Below are 19,295 nucleotides of genomic sequence, written 5' to 3' on the forward strand. Positions count from 1 at the left end.
CATATATGCCATGTATGTCATTTCTATATATGAGTATTTGAATGTATTTTCTCTTTAAAAAATTTTTTTTATTTTTTTTTATTAATTTATTCTTGTTACATCTCAATGTTTATCCCATCCCTTGTATCCTCCCATTCCTCCTCCCCCCCCATTTTCCCATTATTCCCCTCCCCTATGACTGTTCCTGAGGGGGATTACCTCCCCCTGTATCTGCTCATAGGGTATCAAGTCTCTTCTTGGCTACTTGCTGTCCTTCCTCTGAGTGCCACCAGGTCTCCCCCTCCAGGGGACATGGTCAAATGTGAGGCACCAGAGTACGTGAGAAAGTCATATCACACTCTCCACTCAACTGTGGAGAATATTCTGACCATTGGCTAGATCTGGGAAGGGGTTTAAAGTTTACCTCCTGTATTGTCCTTGGCTGGTGCCTTAGTTTGAGCGGGACCCCTGGGCCCAGATCTGCCTATCATAATGTTCTACTTGTAGATTTCTAGGACCCTCTGTATCCTTTTATTTTGCTATTCTCCCATGCGTCTCTCATTTAGAGTCCCAATAGGATGCCTTCCCCTCTGTCCCAGTTTCCTGGTAAGTGAAGGCTTTCATGGGACATGCCCCTTTGGGCTAGTTTATTTATTCACTTTATGTCACAAACGCACCCCCTTCTTTCTCTCCTCCCAGTCTCACCCTCCCTCTCTCTTCCCCCTTACCCCCTCATCTTCTCCTCAGAAAAGGGGAGACCCACCCCTTATGAAACCAACCTGGCACAACCAATCACACCAGGACTAAGTACATCCTCTTCTACTGAGGCCAGACAAGGCAGCCCAGCTAGAGGCAAGTAATCTAAAAGCCAGCAATGAGTCCATGTCAAGGACAGCCCACATTCCCCTTGCCAGGGAACCCGCATGAAGCCCAAGCTGCCCATCAATTACATGCGTGTCAGAGGCATAGGTCCATGCCATGCATGCTCATGGTTGGTGGTTCAGTCTCTGTAAACCCCCATAGGCCTAAATTAGTTGACTCTGTTGTTGTTCTTGTGGAGTTCTTGTCTCCTCTGGGTCCTTCTATCTTTCCCCCAACTCTTCCACAAGACTCTCCAAGCTCCACCTAAAGTTTGGCTATGAGTCTCAACATCTGTTTTGGTGTGCTGCTGGATGGAGCCTCTCAGAGGACAGTTACACTAGTCTCCAGTCTGCAAACATAGCAAGATATTGTTAATGGTGTCAGGGGTTGGCTCTCTTCTATGGTGTGGGTCTCAGGTTGGGCCAGTCGTTGGTCGGGACATAACAGCAGAGACTGAGAAAATCCAAAGAATCATTAGATCTTACTTCAAAAGCCTATACTCCACAAAAGAGTGGGAATATATTTTCTTTATACAATTTCATGTATATGTATATGTGTGTACACACACACACACACACACACACACACACACACACACACCACTTCCAAAAGATCTCATCGTGAGCTAAATGCACACGATTGCCCTTCTTCAAAATGAAGGTGCATACGTGTGAGAACATGGTACTGGCCAATATACCGTTTTCTACCACTGCCTTGTAGACCTTGTTGATGGGGTACAAAATTGGACCATCCAGATGAAATGCCAAGGCAGTCTCAAGTTTTGGTGTTTGACTTTGAGCTGGAGACTTATTTTCCTTCAACTTCAGGGTTATTCGTTTGTTTGTTTGCTTGCTTGCTTCTTAATAATTAAAGAAGAATACCCCTAACATATATACAACTATCTGCTTACAATTCTGCTTCTATACTTGGGAATATTGTGGGACAAAACAAAGATAGCAGCAGCCTCTGGCACTACCACAGAACTCTGAGGCATGTGAGAGCTCCGTGGGTGCTCTGAAGGGGGAATGCAGCAGTAGAAAAGTACACTGAAAAGCCTATAGTAGCTCTGGAATAACTAAGAGAGAGAAAGAAAGATATGTCTCATGGACTAATGCTTTTAAAGAGTGGACTCATGAAATTGGAAAGAAAGAAGGTAGAACAGACCTCTGTGGCAGAGAATGATAAATACCTTTAGCATCTCAGCCAGCAGGATACAAGCATAAAGATCATGCCTGATGAGCCATGAAGTGTTATGAGGTGGCCTGGAGCTCCTGCAGGAACAGGCCAATATCCCTAGGCCTGCCCAGCTTCCAGCACTGTGCTACAATGGCCTACCAACACAATAGCCATGCCCAGCAACAGGCACAAAGGACAAGCGGTGTACAGCAACTCTAGCTCCTGAGAAACTTGTTATTACTGAATAGGGCCAGTCCTAGGCCTACCAGCTGGTCCCTGCACCCTGACTCAGTGCAACAGTAGGATATCCATTGAGACAAGCTCTGAATTTACGGTGTTTCAGAAACCTTGAAGCAGACCAACAGTTTGTTGCCGTGAATATCTGCATTTAAAGCTCTTTGGGCAAAAACTTATACTGTGTTACACATTGCAGTCTCTGAGCAGTGAGTGTGTGGTGGTGACTGGTATGAGAGAGGGCTGCAGTAGATGGGGAACATATCGCTGTTAAGTAGGGCCATCAGGGTGATGTACAACAGCCTGGAGCTTGCACAGACTCAGACCCCGAACACACTGTCCAGCTGCACATTCACCCTGATTCTGAGCAACAATGGCATGGGAACAGTTCATTTTCTGGACATCCTGGAAAGACATCTACAGCCTATGCTGCCCCTGGAGGCATGGGTGGTATCTGTGGTGTGTGCTGCTGCCTCAGTGTGTGCTTAAGCCTGAGGTCTGTATGGCTGTCCATGTTCTGGGCTGCCACTAGAGGCTATGTCGACATTTGTAGTCTGTACCAGTGTAGGCCACATTACTGTCCATGGTTTGTTGCTACCGGAGGCCATGCTGATGTGTGTGGCCTGTACTGACACCTGAGGCTATATTGATGACCATGGACCCTGTTACCACTGAAGGGCATATTGATGTCCATGGGTCAGGGTGCCACTGGAGACCATATTTGTGTCCATGGCCCAGGCGGCCCCAGAGGCCATGTTGATGGCCTTGGCCTGTGCTACCACTAAGGGCTATGATGGTGTCTGTGGCCCATGCTGCTGCAGAGGGTCATGTTGATGTCTGGTGTGTACTGCCCGCCGAAGACCATGCGGAAGTCTATGAGCCACACTCCAACTGGTTGAAAAGATCTAATTTTGCAGTGGTATTGATGATTGCAGACTCACATTTCAGAAAGAAGGACATGAAAGTTTTATGTGACAACTCCTACTCCTCCCACACCGTCCACCCTACCCCTCCCAAAGAAAGAAACAGCCTAGAAATCCATCAAAGAGAACTCTTTTTTTAAAAATGTAATAAGGATGATGTGTGTAGCTCTCCACAGTTGATGGCTTCTGGGGGGTATGAAGGTGTGGAAGGACTCAGTTTTCTTTAAGGAGCTTTGCCACTGGGGATTGGACCATGCTCCAGTGACTATGTGGGTAACACAAATTGACTATAGCTTCCATACTGTCACCATAAGCCTCTGTTTGAGATGATTAGTATACATTTTGTTTTCATGTACTTAATAACTATCACATAGTTAAACTATTTGTAGTTTGAGGAATTGGCTTTATTTGAGGATGCAATGACTCCTACAGTTCAAAAGATATAATTTTATCATCTCTAAGTTTAATACATTATCATAGCCATGAAAATTTTTCTGTAATGATAAGACATAGAATAAAATGAACGTAAAGTGTGTTCATAAATTTAAGAAGAGAACACCTGTAGCTATAATAATCTGAGCAGCTGCAGACCTACCAGGGTTGTTAACTCTTGTGCAGGATAGATTTGAATTTTGTTTCTTTTTCTCTCAGGATATATTTAATGAGTAGCAAAATTGCCAGAAGGCAGATAAGAGAGGGGACTCAGGAGGCCCACTCTGAATTATCAGCCCCAAATAATTGAGTTGACTATAGTTTATTTACTCCATCATCAGGAAAAAAAAAACAAAACAAAACAAAACAGGAATTAAATTTAAGCACCATTTATTCTTGCCTTTACATTTATACTTGGAAGTTGTGTAGATGAAGTATTTGGAAGAAAGAAAAATTAAAACTTGGAAAAGAGATATCAAAATGCAAGTTAATTGGTCACCTAGGGACTAGGAAAATAATGAAAGACCTGGAAAGAAATAATAGTCTGTGTTTATCCACAGAGCAACTTTCTACAGCACTTTCTGTCTCTGACATTGCCTAAAGGAGGAAAATAGACATCTCAGCAATATGGCCATTCTGTGGTTGAAGTTACTCCTGAATATATCATTTGGAGAAGACGGACAACAAATGCTCCTGAGGCTGGATGGCTGCTTAGACTTACTAACGGAGATGAGCAAATATAAGCATAAGAGCAGCCCTTATGTCCCCCTGCTGATTTTTCATAACATTTGCTTCAATCCTGCTAATAAGCCTAAAATCCTGGCTAATGGTAAGTAGCTTCAGTGTGGACTCATTTCCTACGTGTTGTAGTGTGTAGACTGTTCTACTCAGACTAAAACACAAAGTAGCTCTAATTTCCCAGTATTTAAACACCTACTGTGCTCAAGACCCTGTAGGAGGTAGGCAAGGGTAGGTTTTCAAGCATGGGTGCTGATCAGCAACTGTCATCCCAGTGGACACATTGGGTGCAGGAGGTGGCTGGGAAAGAGCATCAGTGGCAGGGGTGCTCCCAAGCTCACTCTGCTTCTCTATCTCTTCTTGATGTACTGTTACTCTAGTTCCCTCTCATTTCTTTTTTATTTCTTCACTTTACATCCGAGTCATAGCCCCCTCCCCACTCTCCTCCCAGCCCCACTCTTTCCCCTACCCACCCACCCCAGCTCATCAAGTTGTATTAGTGTTGAGTTTGTCCTCTTCCCTGTGGCCCGGCATGGCAGTCCTATGATGGGGAGTGACTGAAAAATAGGTAGCAGAGTCCAGGTCAGAGACAGCCCCAGCTCCCCTTACTAGTATAGACCATATAATACCTGAGCTGCCCATTGGCTACATCTATGTAGAGGACCTAGGTCCAGTCCATGCATGGTCCTTGGTGCTTCAGACTCCACAGTCCCCTCTGAGCCCAGGTTAGTTGGCTAAGTCAGAATGGACCTCTGGGAGGATATGAGGGGAACTATAGTTGAGTCTGCTAGTAGCAGGGGTCATGGAGACAGATGAGAAACCCTCTGACTAGACAAGACTGTTAGGTGGGGGGAGAACACCAACCTACCCACAAAAACTTTGATCCAAAACTTACCATCTACAAAACATGCAGGGATAAAGATAAAACAGGTAGAGCAGAGATTGAGGGAATGTTCAACCATTGCCTGGCCTAACCCAAGTCCCATCCCACAAAAGGAAGCCAACCCTGACGCTATTATTACTCACACTCTGCTGTGCTTGCTGACAGGAACCTAGCAGAGTTGTCCTCTGAGAGGCTCTACCCAGCAGCGATTTGAAACAGGTGCTGAGACTCACAGCCAAACACTGGGTGAAGTGTAGAGAGTCTAGTGGAAAAGTGGGGAGAATGATAAAAGGATCTAGAGGTGACAAAGCTCCACAAGAAGTCCCCCTAATTTCTTATCTGCCTTTGAACAAATGAAAACTTTCTAGAGCAGTTGTCCCAGGTGTAACTCCTGCCCTGCATCCCTTCTATCCTGTACCAGTCCCTTTTTCCAAAGCTGCTTTTCTCCATAGCATGGTCACTATTTGATATACTATGAATTTTATGTGAGTAGCTTTTTACTTCTATTCCCCTTACATTGGGACATAAGCTGTTTGGAGTCAGCAGTTTTCTTGTGTGTATGTAGCACCTGTAGTGCCAGTCACCAGTAAACACTCCATAAGCATTTACTAATTGAGAGAAGTCAGGACAGGCAGCGCTGAAGGCTACAGCAGATAGGGAAGTTAGCCTTACAGGCTTCATGCTCTGAGACGTAGTATAGCTAGAGGCAAGGATTCAAAAGGAGTCGAGGAGAAAATGAAACGAGGGAATTGGAGGGCTCTGTTTCCTGAAACCACAACCACAGTTGAGGTAAGTGTGAGTGTCATGTGGAATTTTATAAGAGACACCTTATTGTGATAAAGAAAAAGAAAATAGGAGGTGGACTCTAGCTGCACGTCCACCTGCTCTTCTCGCCTTTCAGAGCTTCTCTGAAACTACATCCTCCATCTACAAAATACTTTGTTTTGGAAAGAATGGGTTTGTAAAAACACAGAAAGTGCCTAGCATCATTGCTAGTGCACAGTAGATACTTTAAGACATGAATCCTCCTTTTCTTTCATGTTTTATTCCTAATTTTTCTCAGATACTTAACACCCCTAGCTTTCCAAGTGGGTAGAAATGATGCCATGTTCATGTTTTGTGTGCACAGAGTAGAGCTTCTATTTTTCTGATAGATGTAACACAGAAAATTGTTCAAGTTCAGCCAGCTTCAAACTCACCCGAATCGTCTTCTCCCACTCCTCTGCTGACAGTGCTTCCCACCACTGGGAGGTCTGTGTCAGGGTTATCTTCCACTGTGTCTGCTTTGGTCCTCACACCTGTAAAATGAGGATGATAATAAGCACATTTCCATGATAAGTAAGTTGCATACAGATCGTCTGCTGACAGTCTTGATTCGTGGGAGCAGCTCAATAGCATCTGGTGTTGTTTATTCCCCATTCTCAGAGTAAGTGTTTTTTTTGATCCTCCTGCTTATTGCAGCCTTACTGATGAGTCAGGAAAATGAAAGACTTTTGGGCAACTGAGAAGCCTACACTTTTCACTCTAGATCTCTGGGTTTATGCTATGGATTTCCCTGGAATCAGCAGTGTTTTCTCTCCCCCATCAGTATTAAGCAGATGGACACAGTTGGAGAGAATCCCTTCTCCAGCTCTCTCACACATGATCTCGGGGGTTTTCTAGGCAGGGGTGAGGCAAGAGCCAGCAGCTGTACAGGCTGTATGTAGAGCTATAAGGACCTGTCACAGGCTTTCCACATGGTCAGTTAGACAGTAGGCTTTAGGAAAGTCAGCAAAGTTAAAGAACTTAATAAGGCGGATTGTGTGCCTCTAATCATTAGTACCAGACAAGGAGTGTACATGGTTATCATGGACTGAGCATTGGGCCTGACCTAGCTACTAAAAATGTCCATAGCCTTCCCTGTTTCTGATAATGTTCAGGGTCGGTGTCTTTTGTAAAAAACACACTGAATAAGTACAATAAAAATTTACACTGAAGTGTCCTAAGTTATGGGAAAGATAGGGAGAAATTACAGGCCAATTTTGACTGAAAGCTTGTGCCCAGCTGGATAGCTCCTTTGTCTGAAGGAAGCTTTCCATTATCATTGGCTAGCTTGTGTCTAGAACATTGAAGAGAAGAAAGAAGTAATGGCCTTCAGGTGAGACTTACTGCCTGTCCTGTGTGCATGGAGCAGGGCCTTCAAACACCCATTCTTGTAGGATGAAAGTAGGTCAGAATAAAAACACTTCCCCACCTTTATCTGGATGAATAAAGAACAGAAAAGAAGTGGGCGTAAAGGTGGGTCCCACAGACTACCCCTCCCGGTCTTCATCCAGGGGCACATGTTCTTGATATGATCCTTGATTGCTTGATAGAGATCACAAGTCTTGGAAGAAGCAAAATTTCTCTGCCGGAAGAAAGTTCATGCTAGAGCTTAGGGAACTGATATAAATAACTTTTCAGATCACTAACTAGAACAGTTAATCAAGTTTATTTGGAAGAAACAGCAGAGGAAAATATACCAACTCTTTTCTCTACCTAGACTGCAAATAATTGTAAGAAGCATTTCTACTATTTCAGGATGTTTGGTTGGACATTGTTATTTTAAAACATTAGATTGCCTAAATTTAAAATAATATGGATGTCTGTCATTAGCAATATACAGTTTAGGTATAGAAAAAAGATAATTTAGGAACTACAAAATAGATTAGCAACAGAGAGCTTTAAAGATTAGAAAGGATTAAAAGCATAAAAGTTAAGTGATATAACAAATACCCTGAGATAATATATTTTAATAACCTTCTAAATGAAGAGGAGAAAGAATGGAGGAGGAAATGGTTAAAGGATGATGGGATGGTTCTTTCTTTCTTTCTTTCTTTCTTTCTTTCTTTCTTTCTTTTTTTTTTTTTTTTTTTTTTTTGAGAATGGGAAAAAAAGGGTTTATTTCGATCTTCAATCATGAGGGAAAACCAAAGCAGGACCACTAGACAGGATCCTGAAGTAAAAACCACACAGGAATTCTACTTTCCTGCTAGCTTCCTGCTTCTGTTCAACTAGCTTCCTTGTGTAGCCCAGGACCACTTGCCCAGGGATAACCGTCCACATTGGGTAAGCCAACCTCCATTTTCAGTAATTAAGAAAACGCCCTGCTCTCTCCCCCAACAAAAGACCATAGTACAGTCTGATAGAGGCAGCTCGTTAACTGGGCTCCTTCTTCCCAGGTGTCTCCAGGTGACAACCATGAGCAACACTCATGGTTCTCTTAACAGAGACACTGCAAACCGTGTCAGGCTGAATCTCATCCTCAGTGTCTGCGGGTCAATCCTGTGCTTTTCTGTTTTCTCCCTTCCTTTTTCCTTTGGTCTACTTGGTCTTTGAGAATTTCATTTGCTCTCCCTCAAACTCCTCCCAGATCACCTCTTCTGTCCTACCCACTCAGATTTGCTGCCACTCCCTACTCCCTACTTTAGATCCTTGAATCCAGTCTGTGCTACCTGAATATTCTCAGATGTGTGGCCTTCCTTAGAGTGTGGTTCCTTTCCTATTTGCATCCCCTTTATCTTCTTCATGTGTCTTATTGTTCTAGCTACAACTCTGAGTAGTATGTTGAACATGGTGGGATAGGTTGAAAATTCTTGTCTCATTCTTTATTGTAGTGGTAATGTTTTACGTTTTGACCCATTTAGGATGGATGATGTGCCTACACCAAACTTAGGAGGGACTACACTCTTAAAAAAAAATAGCTGGCTCCCTCTCATAGCAGCTCTTAATGCCAGTAGCTTCTTGACTAGGGGCAGGACTTCATGCCCACCTCTTCTGTTCATGCTAGGGTTTACTCTGGTTTGTGTTTATGCAGATCTTGTGTATGCTGTGGCAACGCTGTGAGTTTATATGTCTGCTTGCCATGTTGTGCCTAGAAAACATTTTCCTTGTAGTTTTCCACCACCTTTGACTCTTATAAACTTTTTGCCCCCTTTTTCTTCTACGACCCTTGTGGAAAGTGATAATAGCAATGATGTTCCATTTAGGGCTGAGCACTCCACAGCCTTATTTTCTGTATCTTGACCATTTGTAGTTGTCCACATTAATCTCCATCTATTACACATACAAACTTCTCTGATAAGATTGAGAGATGCATTAATATATGGGTGCAGTGAGAACACTAGAAGAAGATTTAATACTGCATTTAGCACAGTATTAGCCATAGGTTTTTCCCCTAGGACCTATGACCTGCCTAGCCACAGATTCTTGCAAGCAACATATTGCAACAGAATAAAGCAACATAGAGCAAGCCCCCCGCCGCATCAAGAAGCTTCTCTGATGTGGGTTGAATTGGGCACTGATCATTTATCTAATCTGTAACCAGTTGATCCTCCTACCATTGACTTCTTCCCTTTTACACCCACAGTTAATCTGTGACTGCCACTCAGCCCTGAGTTGGTGGCTAGAATCGCGTTCTATTCTCTGCCAGATGAGCTTTCGCCTGGTGGTCGTGGCTTTGATTCTTCCACACTTCACGCAGGGTGTGCTCACCTAACTGAAGCATCTCGCAGCTTTTGCACTGAACCCGCCCTGATTAAAGCACTTCCTGAATTCTTTGTGCTTATACTTCAGTCTTGCTGATTCACTTTTAATTTTAAGCCACTTAAGATATCTAAACTTCCTAAGTTTATGATTAATTATAGTTTCCTATTATCCATCCCTGTATTTTAATTAGAATTCATACTAACGTCTGGAATTTAAAATGTTTATGTCCTTTTTTGTTTGTATGCTATATTTCATGATAAAATGTTGTCTTAACATTTTCTTACTCACTTGCTTTACATAGGGCTAACACGTTAATTAGCCTGTAAATGTGGCTATTAAAAATAGTAAGTGATTGTTACTTGTTAAAGAAGTTAAGGTGTAAACTTAGTTAAATTATAAGGATTATGGTGTCTGAATGTTTGGGATGTAAAATTACTTGATGATTCTCAGTTGGAACAAAATCAAATTACCCTCACATTTTATGTAGCCACCCACAATCCATATGCCAAATTACATTATATACCTATTAAGTCTAATTTTGGAGAGGCTACTTTATAGGAAAGCCATGGGAATCTGGATAATGCACCTGAGGTTCAGGCAGGAGGGCCGTGTGGGCAGAACATGACTGCTCCTCAGCTGTGTCGTTCCACACACAAACTTGAGTTTACTTCATAAGACTTTTTTTTTCTTTTCCTTAGAAAAGAGTTTAAATTCTTTACAATAAAATCACTTGGATTAGTTACTTTTCTGTTGCTGTGATAAAGTACCCTGAGAAAAACCAAGTTAGAGAAGAAAGGGCTTATTTTAGAGGATTACAGCCCCAGAGGGACAGCGTCTATCATGACTAGAGAAAGGCGTGGCAGCAGCTGGTAGGATGTCCAGTGGTCACGTTTTATCCCCTTATAGGGAGCGGAGGGGAGACAGGAAGTGGGGGTAGGCTATAAAGCCTCAGAGCTTGCCTTCTTTCGTGTTCCTCCTCTGGCCCTCAAGGCTCCCCCTCCTGTAGGCTTCACCTTTTTCCAAACCTACTTGATTTGGGTTCTTTAAATGCTTACACCTCCCTTCCAACCCACCTACCCTAGATGGGAGAGAAAAGAGGTTAATGGGAACTTGAGAAGTAGACCTTGTTGAATTCATTTTCTGGGAGCGATTTCCCTGGCGCAGTCAGCAGGATTTCAGCAGACCAGCAATTCTGCCAAAATTGCTACTGGAACCTGAAACTGCAGCCAGAGTCTGGAGTCTCGAACAATTTGCTGGAGCAGTCTATCTAGGAGCGTCTCGAAGTGGAGCGATGAACAGCTAAACAATACCAAGATGCAAAAACTAAACCAACCAACCAAACAAATAACAGCCTCTTGTTTTGGGCATGCATATATATCTTTTCTGAATCTGTACTAGAATGTTTTTCAGCTTGCAAAAACCAATCCCCCACCCCCAAAGTGGTTCATCTTCTAAGTGGATAAACATCTCCTGCTCTCTCACGAGTCTGTTTCCCATCCCACACTTCGGATCAAAACAAAACCATGTTTATATCTACTACACCCTCCTGTAGGCTTCACAGCCTTCCCTAACAAACTGGAGACCAAGTGTTCAAATTCATGGGTCTGTGCGGGACATGTTTTATTCAAACTACAAAATGATTTAAACAAAATGTTAAGTTGTTGAATTTTCACCAGCTAGTATTTTTTGTGCCTCTGAGCATATTGACACTGTGATTTGAATACACACTATTAAGTAGAATACATACCCCTGGCAGGGGAATCTCTGTAAGAATTAAATCCCACCTGCCCACAAGCTGAGCAGGTGAAGGGAATGAAAGGACCAGTGTGTGCAGTGGTGTGCCTGGCAGGAATCTAGGCTTTAGTTCTGGATTGCTTATTACTGTGCTTTCAGCAGATTATAACCAAGGTGGAAGAACTTTTCAAATGGTGTAGTCATGGCTAGCACTGGCTTATTTCTATAGGCAGGCAGAGAAGACAGTATAGCAGTTCTTGTACTTGTAGCTCTCCCTGCTGGGCAAGGTCGGCACCCTAATCCAGGAGACCTGGGAGCAGTTTTTGTATCAGGCAGTGTGGAGGGGAGTGCTGTCATGGAAGAATCCTTCCTCAGTGGTCTCGAAGCCTGCTGGTGTCATCTAGCTATGCAATGCTCTCTCCTCGAGATAGGAGACCTTAAAATCATTTAAGAGATGAACATCAAGTCAGCCTAACTGCTTCTAGTTGCCACTGGGAGCACAGATGGGTTTAGAATCTCTACTCTTGCTGACCTTCAAGCTTTTGAGGGTAATCATTGGATCCAGGTAGATGGAGCTAGAGTATCGCAGAATCCTCTGAGTGTGGAACAGCTGTAACTGGGAGTAGGTAAAATTAAGACAGGAGCTGTGTATACAAGGTCCAATCACTAAGAGCATCACTGCTGAGGTTGCAATGCATTTAACCCGTCTCTATGACTTCCAGAGAGTCAGCTTCAGAACTGTTAGCTAAAGGGGTGGACTTAGTATGTTCTTGTGGACCGTGTATGGAGGGGAAACTATCAGAACTACCAAAATATATATGTGGTAGGATGGTCCTGCTTAGAGAAAGCACAAGAGTGCTTTAATATGATTACATCTGGAGTTGCTGTGATTACTCCCCATCTGGAATGTCAGGAGCCCAGATATAAAGCCTGATCCATTGTTTGTTTTATATCATTAGCAATTATTTTAGCTTTCATCATAGTTTCCCACTGGATATTTAAGACCATTCAGGGGGCCAAAATTAATCTTTTTTATTGTCAAGGCAGTTGATGGTCTGGGGCTTAGGTGTCAAATCTTTCCTTGAGCAGTACAAGTGTAATTAGATTTACTGTGTGGTTAATGTGTAAATAGTTTACTGAAACAAGTGACTCACCATTGAAAGCACAACATTTTAAAAACCATACAAATTACAAAACTAATGTGAAATATAATGATATATGAAAATAAGAAAAGAAAGTTTAAACATTGTTTGAAATGTCCTGACAATTGCTTTGGAAGTAGATGCTCAGAATCTTCATTTAAAATAATCAGACTGGTATCAGTAAGTCTTGATTTCACACAACTGTGGAGAATGTCCTGTCCATTGGCTAGATCTGGGTAGGGGTGGTGATTCTGATTTTTGATAATCTATTTTATACATGTGACAATGGGAGCTATGACAGAATAACCTAATATAATTCACAGTACACTTACTTTTGTATTATTGTCTTTTTAATGAATATGCCTTTGTTGAACATGGACCAGAAATTTTAGACAGCATTGACATCCAGATCATCTGTACCTGGTGTGAAAACTATCCTGAGATAGCCCATCACATGCCTCAAATTATAAAAGATACTGTTTGAGGATAGCAATTGCGTTTTTATTCTAATGGGGCAGTTACTATGTTTCTTATCACTGTACTAGATCAAAGTAAGAATGTAGTGACGTATGTGGAACTGAACTTCTTTTTTTTTTAATAATGTGCTTATTTATAGAAAAGGTTATTACTCTTCTGGCTGCCTGTTTAGAAAGTGAGAATCAAAATGCCCAGAGGATTGGAGCAGCTTCACTTTGGGCTCTAATCTACAATTATCAGAAGGTTGGTTTTCAAAATCGTTGGTGAAGTGGAGGGAGGGGCGTTGGGGCAGTTAATAATTAAGGTTCTTGGGATGAGCCGGGCGTGGTGGCGCACGCCTTTAATCCCAGCACTCGGGAGGCAGAGGCAGGCGGATCGCTGTGAGTTCGAGGCCAGCCTGGTCTACAAAGCGAGTCCAGGACAGCCAAGGCTACACAGAGAAACCCTGTCTTGAAAAACCAAAAACCAAAAACCAAAAAAAAAAAAAAGGTTCTTGGGATGTATCCAAGAATATCAGAAAAATACCAGCCAAGGATACAAATGAAATCACAGACCCAAGTTTTCTTGGTTCATTCATATGATTAATAATCTATCCGTTTATATTCCTTTCACTTAATTATTTAACCAGGATTGGACTCAAAAGAGTACCTCTGATTAAGTGAATTTCCTTGTTAACATCAATTAAATTTGCCAGTTTGTTGTAAATTTAGTAAAAATAATTTCTAAAAATGTGTCCAGGAGAAATGCATCTTGATGGAAGACTAAACAATAGTTTTATCTGTGCATGTGATTTGCCTTTTTTTCTTCATGTATCATCACTTAATTTTACAATGAGCTCAGTCCCTTTAAGACTGAAACACAGGGGCTGCCCAGAGAGAGTGACAGAAGGAGGCTGCTGAGCTGTTCTTCTGTGGCCTCTGGTCTTCAGTACACAGGAGGATGCAGTGGTGGCCCAGGAACCAGATGGCAGGGCCAGGGCACACAGATTTCCTGGAGATGATGTATCTCAGCTAGTCACCTGTGTGGCTCCTCTTCACCCTGGACCAAGACGCTGCACCCTTCTTGCCTGCATTAGGGAGGAAAGTAAGAGTGAGTGGAGGGGAAGCTTCAGAAGGTGCAGCAGGCTTGACACAATTGGCTGAACGGATTAACTCTTTACATTATTGCATCTTAACTATATCCTGTTGACAACATAGCTAGTAATGGGCTGTTAGTACGGTGTTATCTTTGTCCTTAGTATTTGGGGATACATCTAACAGATTGTCTTACCTTCTTCAGGCAAAAGCAACTTTGAAAAAGCCGTCAATAAAAAGAAGAGTAGATGAAGCATATTCCGTAGCAAAGAGAAGTAAGTTTTAGTTTAAAGAGCTTGCAATTAAATTTAAAAAGGGCTAAGTGAATTTCCTTGTTACTAAAATATCCGAACAAGCCATTGCAAAATGACAGTGTTGCACATTGCTTAGCTGGATTTTGAGAAATATCATCAACGTACTATCAGATGGGCCCACATTTAGCCTGTAATTTTTTTTTTTTTTTTGGTAATTTTTTTGACATAATAAAATGTCCTGGCAGATGAGTATTTGAAGTATAAAGATTTCTTAAATTGTATCTGTGTTTTTTCTCCACGTAGGTTTTTTCTTGCTCCATTTTTTCTTTTTTCTTTTGCCAACAGCTGCTGTGCTACTGAGCGTTCTTATGTGATAGCAATTGGACCCAATTAGAATTGACCTTGAAGAGGGAACTTGGATTTGATATTAGGGAGCTGAGGTCTTCCAGGCATAGGTTCAGTTGCCCTGTAGCCATGTTTCCCTGTGATCTGCGATCATGATTCGAGGGGTTTCGCTTTCAGAGCATGCCAGACATTTTAAGTTAGCCAGTTTCCAGTGAGCGTTATGCTCCACACACCTTTATCTCAAGATAACGAATTATGTCTCTCCTGTACTGCAGTAGTGCTGTTTGTTATTAATGTTTGTTTCTGAAAAAAAAAGGGGGGGGGGATATTGGTTTGTTTCCAGCTGTGATCTTGCATTTTAGGAGGAAATGGGGAATTGGTATGTAAGAAACATCATGGTAAGCACTCTGGATTATAGCTCACCTGTGTGAATTATGCAGATGTGTTCTTACATATGCTTCAGATAAAGCATTAACAAGAAAGGATTAGAAATATGTAACATTTTAATTTTATAAATGTAAAATATTTTTATAATTCTGGTATGTCAAGAACATAAACGGTTTACTAATAAATCTTTTTAAAAGCTTCACATAGAAGTGTCCACACATATGTGTAGCATTAAGTTTAATAAAATGATATTTATAGCTCTTATTTTTCTATATCAGCTTTTTCCAGCTCAGAAGAAAACCCTCTAAATGCCTACTATTTGAAATGCCTTGAAAATCTTGTGCAGCTGCTTAACTATTCCTGAGCTGTGAGGCACTCTTCTCTAGAGCTGACCGCCATGCACGGGAGACCTTAGGCCAGCACTGTATAGCAGCTGCTCCCTGACTGATGCTACCCTGCACTATCAGTGCCTGCCTTCCCATGAGGCAGCACCAGCCGTGTGGAAAGAACTGGTTCCTCCTCACGCTGTTCATTCTTGGCAATGTTCCAGAAGTGAAGACTTGCTGACCCAAAGTGCTGCAAAGACAGACTTCTGGCAGTATAAACATTTTTATACTTTTCTATGCAATATGTTTTGTAAAAATTCTATTTAATAGTTATTTAATAAAATAATATTTTTAGATATACTAACTGACTAGTCTTACAGACTTTAAATGTGTATTTTATTCTTTGAGAATTTCATTCATGTATGCAATGTACTTTGATCATGTTTGTCTTTCACTCCTGCAGTTCTGCCAGACCCTCCCCATACCATCCCCCATCCTACCTTCTTTTAAAAGATAACTTATTATGTCTAGTTAGTGCCACACCTAAGTACGTTGGCCAACCTGCCAACATCTAAATCAAACTGATTCTACCTGCCCTAGAAGCCATCATCTATTATCAGAATAGTGCTGCAGCCAGCGATGGGAGTGCCCCTCACCCATCTACTTTAGACGATTGCCCGGATTGGCCTTGTACAGATAGCCACAGCTGCCATGAGTCTGATGTTCCTGCCATGTCCAGAAGACACTGTTTTGCCTTGTCTTTCCTAACCTATGACAGACAGAGAGAGAGACAGAGACAGGGACAGAGAAAGAGACAGAGAACCTGGCCTGGGCTTTTGAAACCTTAAGCCCCAAACCCAGGGACATACCTCCACAAAGGCCATGCCTCCTAATCCTTCTGACTTGGGGCCATGCATTCAACATATGAGCACATAGGGGGCATTCTCATTCAAACAACCACAGAGGTGAATATGTAGAGATAATTTGTCCACTGTTGGTGAATGGTTAAGAATGGAGCCAAAGATGTCGGCCAGTGCCCCTAAGTTTGGGGTTTGTTTCCTAATCCCCAAGGTATACTGCAAGTCCACTACCTATCACTCCTACAATTTAAAAGGATTTGTATTTGGATCTTGTGAATAACCAGTAGTTTTCTGGAAAAGAGGTGCTCTTAAGAAAGTGATTCATTGATTGACTTTTCCACACATCCTAGTATGGCATGCCTTGTCCCTTTAGACCCAGGGAGAATTGCTACTTTGTTGCCTGGGAGTTCTGTTAGTCAGGCTGCGATGGGCAGTTACTGGAGAAGGCTTGTGTCCTGAGATGGATGCTGAACAGTGAGCAAATACTGAAATCCTGTCTTGCATGGCACCGTACGTAGACACTATTCATACCGGGTATTGGGTACATTTTACTTTCTATACATGATGTGGTGAAGCTCTTCTTTTTAAAATTAACTTGGAAAAGTGGAACATTGCAAAAACAAGTCATCATCTTACTAGTTAAAAGAAAGTTTTGGCTTAGACAGTGGGACTTATTGTGACCCCAAAAGAGAAGTGAATGACACCAATGCATTGTGTCTGTGAATTAAGGAAACTTAGACTTTATTCTTTGTAGGTTCATATTTAAGAACTTTCTTACACAACCTAAGCAATGGGGCTCATGGGACTGCATGAGAAATCTGCAGGGCATGAAGTTCATGCTGTAGGAGACTGCCAAGTCCCCAGGAATCCAACGGCCTGGCAGCATCGCACACAAGGAGCTCAGTGTGATCTTTGCATCTCATTTGCCCTTTCTGCATTGAAATCTGTTACAGAAAATAAAATCTTGTTTACTATTTCACAGAACACCCATATGGTCATATCTAATAAATTTCTCTTTAATTTTTCATTAAAAATCTATTTTATATAGACTCCTCTTTTTCAGCATCATCTTCACCCATTCTCTCTGTGCCTGTGGCCATGCCTCTGGTCTTCCAGTGTTGTGTGGATTGATATGGCCAGTGATGTAAGCGTCCTGGGGTAGACTTCTGGCAGTTGCCTGTGAATTCTGAAAACACTGTTGCTCTCAGTTCTTTATTAGAACATTCTTCCTTTGGCTTAACATGAAACATGTCAGTTAACAAAATGAAAGTTTACTATTTTAATTGTTTTCTAATGATGTTCATAAAGATTGGCTGTGATGCTGAAGAGATGATTCGGTGGCTAAGAGCACTGGCTGCTCTTCCAGAGGACTGAAATTCAGTCCCCAGCACCCAATGCTAAGGCACCTCAGAACCATCTGTAACTCCAGCTCCAGATATCTGACCCCCACTGACTTCTGCATACACCTGCACTCATACGCACAACACACATAATTAAAAATGAAATGCATACTAAAATGTTAAAAGGTTGGCTTTCCAGAATCTTGTGAGTACAATTCCTGTTTTAAGTCACTTTCTATACCTGTTAGGAGAAGCCATGATCCCAAACAGTAACTGCTTTAGTGAAAGAGGAGGTTTTGTTTCCTATCTTTTCTTCTTTCTTTCCTCTCCCCACTCTTTCTCTTAGGTACATGGCAAAGGGAACTTACTATTTTCCACTTCCCAGACCCAACAATGAGAAGACAGCCAAGTGTACTCCTGCGCTCAAGTGCCCATTTTCTGCTTTCTTAGGACATGCTATCTTCAGTAAGCTTGTAAGCTTCAGGAAAAATAAAGGCTAGAAAAAGGCATCTCCAACAGTCTGCTATCTTTTTAGAGATGGTTTCCTGAGGTCAACAATTTGCACATTTGCCTTCACTGAACATAGCATGCAAGCACTCACACTCGCAAGGGAGGCTGAGGCCTGTAGTTCCTTATTTAAGTTCAGGATCATGTCTAGGAAAGTAGACATGAACAGTTTGGTTAGGCAACACCAGCCTCTTCTCCAAATAGCAATGGTGTAACTTGTTTTAACAGAAAAATGTAATCTTATTCTCCCAAATAAAAAGTAAGGAAGGTTAGCCACATTACTGAATTGTTTTCTGTGCGTTGAGACTCGGTCCTAACTGCATGCACAGCTAGTGATATGACAATGAGAGCGGAAAGCAACACGGATTTCAGTGTGAAGGCTGCTCCTCTTCAGTGCCCTGCGTGGAGTCTATCGCTATGAGTGGAAGCTGATAGTATCTTTCTCCCTATCATGAAGACGTGAGGCCAGGAAGGAACAGCAGTCAGGCCAAACATATGCCCAGTGTTCCAAGAGACAGCAGTTTACAATTAGATGGTCAATTAAAAATAAAATGCTTTGGAGAATTTAAAAATATCCACCTCCAACATTTTGCAATATGTGAATGTCTACATATTCTTCAGTCTTTTAAAAGGCTGAGGCCTTTTAAATGCATCTCATACTGTTTGGTAATAAGTCACAATCTATCTGGAGATTTTCCAGTATCGGGTTTTGAGAGTGGAAAAATACCAATGTACTTGTTGAACAAGCAAAATTAATAGCTTTCAGATTTTTGTTGCTCATGGACATCTATGTTGTCCATAAACATTCTTGTACGTTTAAGAGTGTTGTGTGTATCTAAATCCCCACAGGATGCCAGAGGTGAACACTGGAGCTGGAGTTGCAGGCAGCTGTGAATCCCCTCTTCTTGGTGCTGAGATCACAGCTCTGCTTCTCTGGAGGAGCAGCAAGTGCCCTTACCTGCTGAGCCACCTGTTTTTGTTTTGCCATTTTTTTCTCAGTACTCTTCCATTTCAACCATCACATCCAGTAATAATTTGTAATTTCTTTTTTTTTTTTTTTATAATTTGTAATTTCTTGTTAGCAACTCCTTGTAAAGCATTTAACTTAGCTCTTATTG

At 41.9% G+C, this 19,295-nt stretch overlaps 1 protein-coding gene across 1 annotated transcript in view; it reads left to right on the forward strand.

Annotated features, from left to right (window-relative positions):
* Rttn (rotatin) overlaps positions 1 to 15,782 on the forward strand; it is a 246,542-nt gene extending 230,760 nt beyond the window's left edge. Inside the window, 5 exon segments of the mRNA XM_051163892.1 lie at positions 4,166 to 4,213; positions 4,215 to 4,434; positions 13,225 to 13,328; positions 14,364 to 14,433; positions 15,423 to 15,782. Of these exon segments, the coding sequence (XP_051019849.1) occupies positions 4,166 to 4,213; positions 4,215 to 4,434; positions 13,225 to 13,328; positions 14,364 to 14,433; positions 15,423 to 15,508 (528 nt within the window). The 3' untranslated portion in view covers positions 15,509 to 15,782.
* Positions 15,783 to 19,295: the final 3,513 nt, after the last annotated feature.

The sequence above is a fragment of the Acomys russatus genome, chromosome 20, assembly GCF_903995435.1.
Source record: "Acomys russatus chromosome 20, mAcoRus1.1, whole genome shotgun sequence".
In the NCBI taxonomy this organism is placed as follows: domain Eukaryota; kingdom Metazoa; phylum Chordata; class Mammalia; order Rodentia; family Muridae; genus Acomys; species Acomys russatus.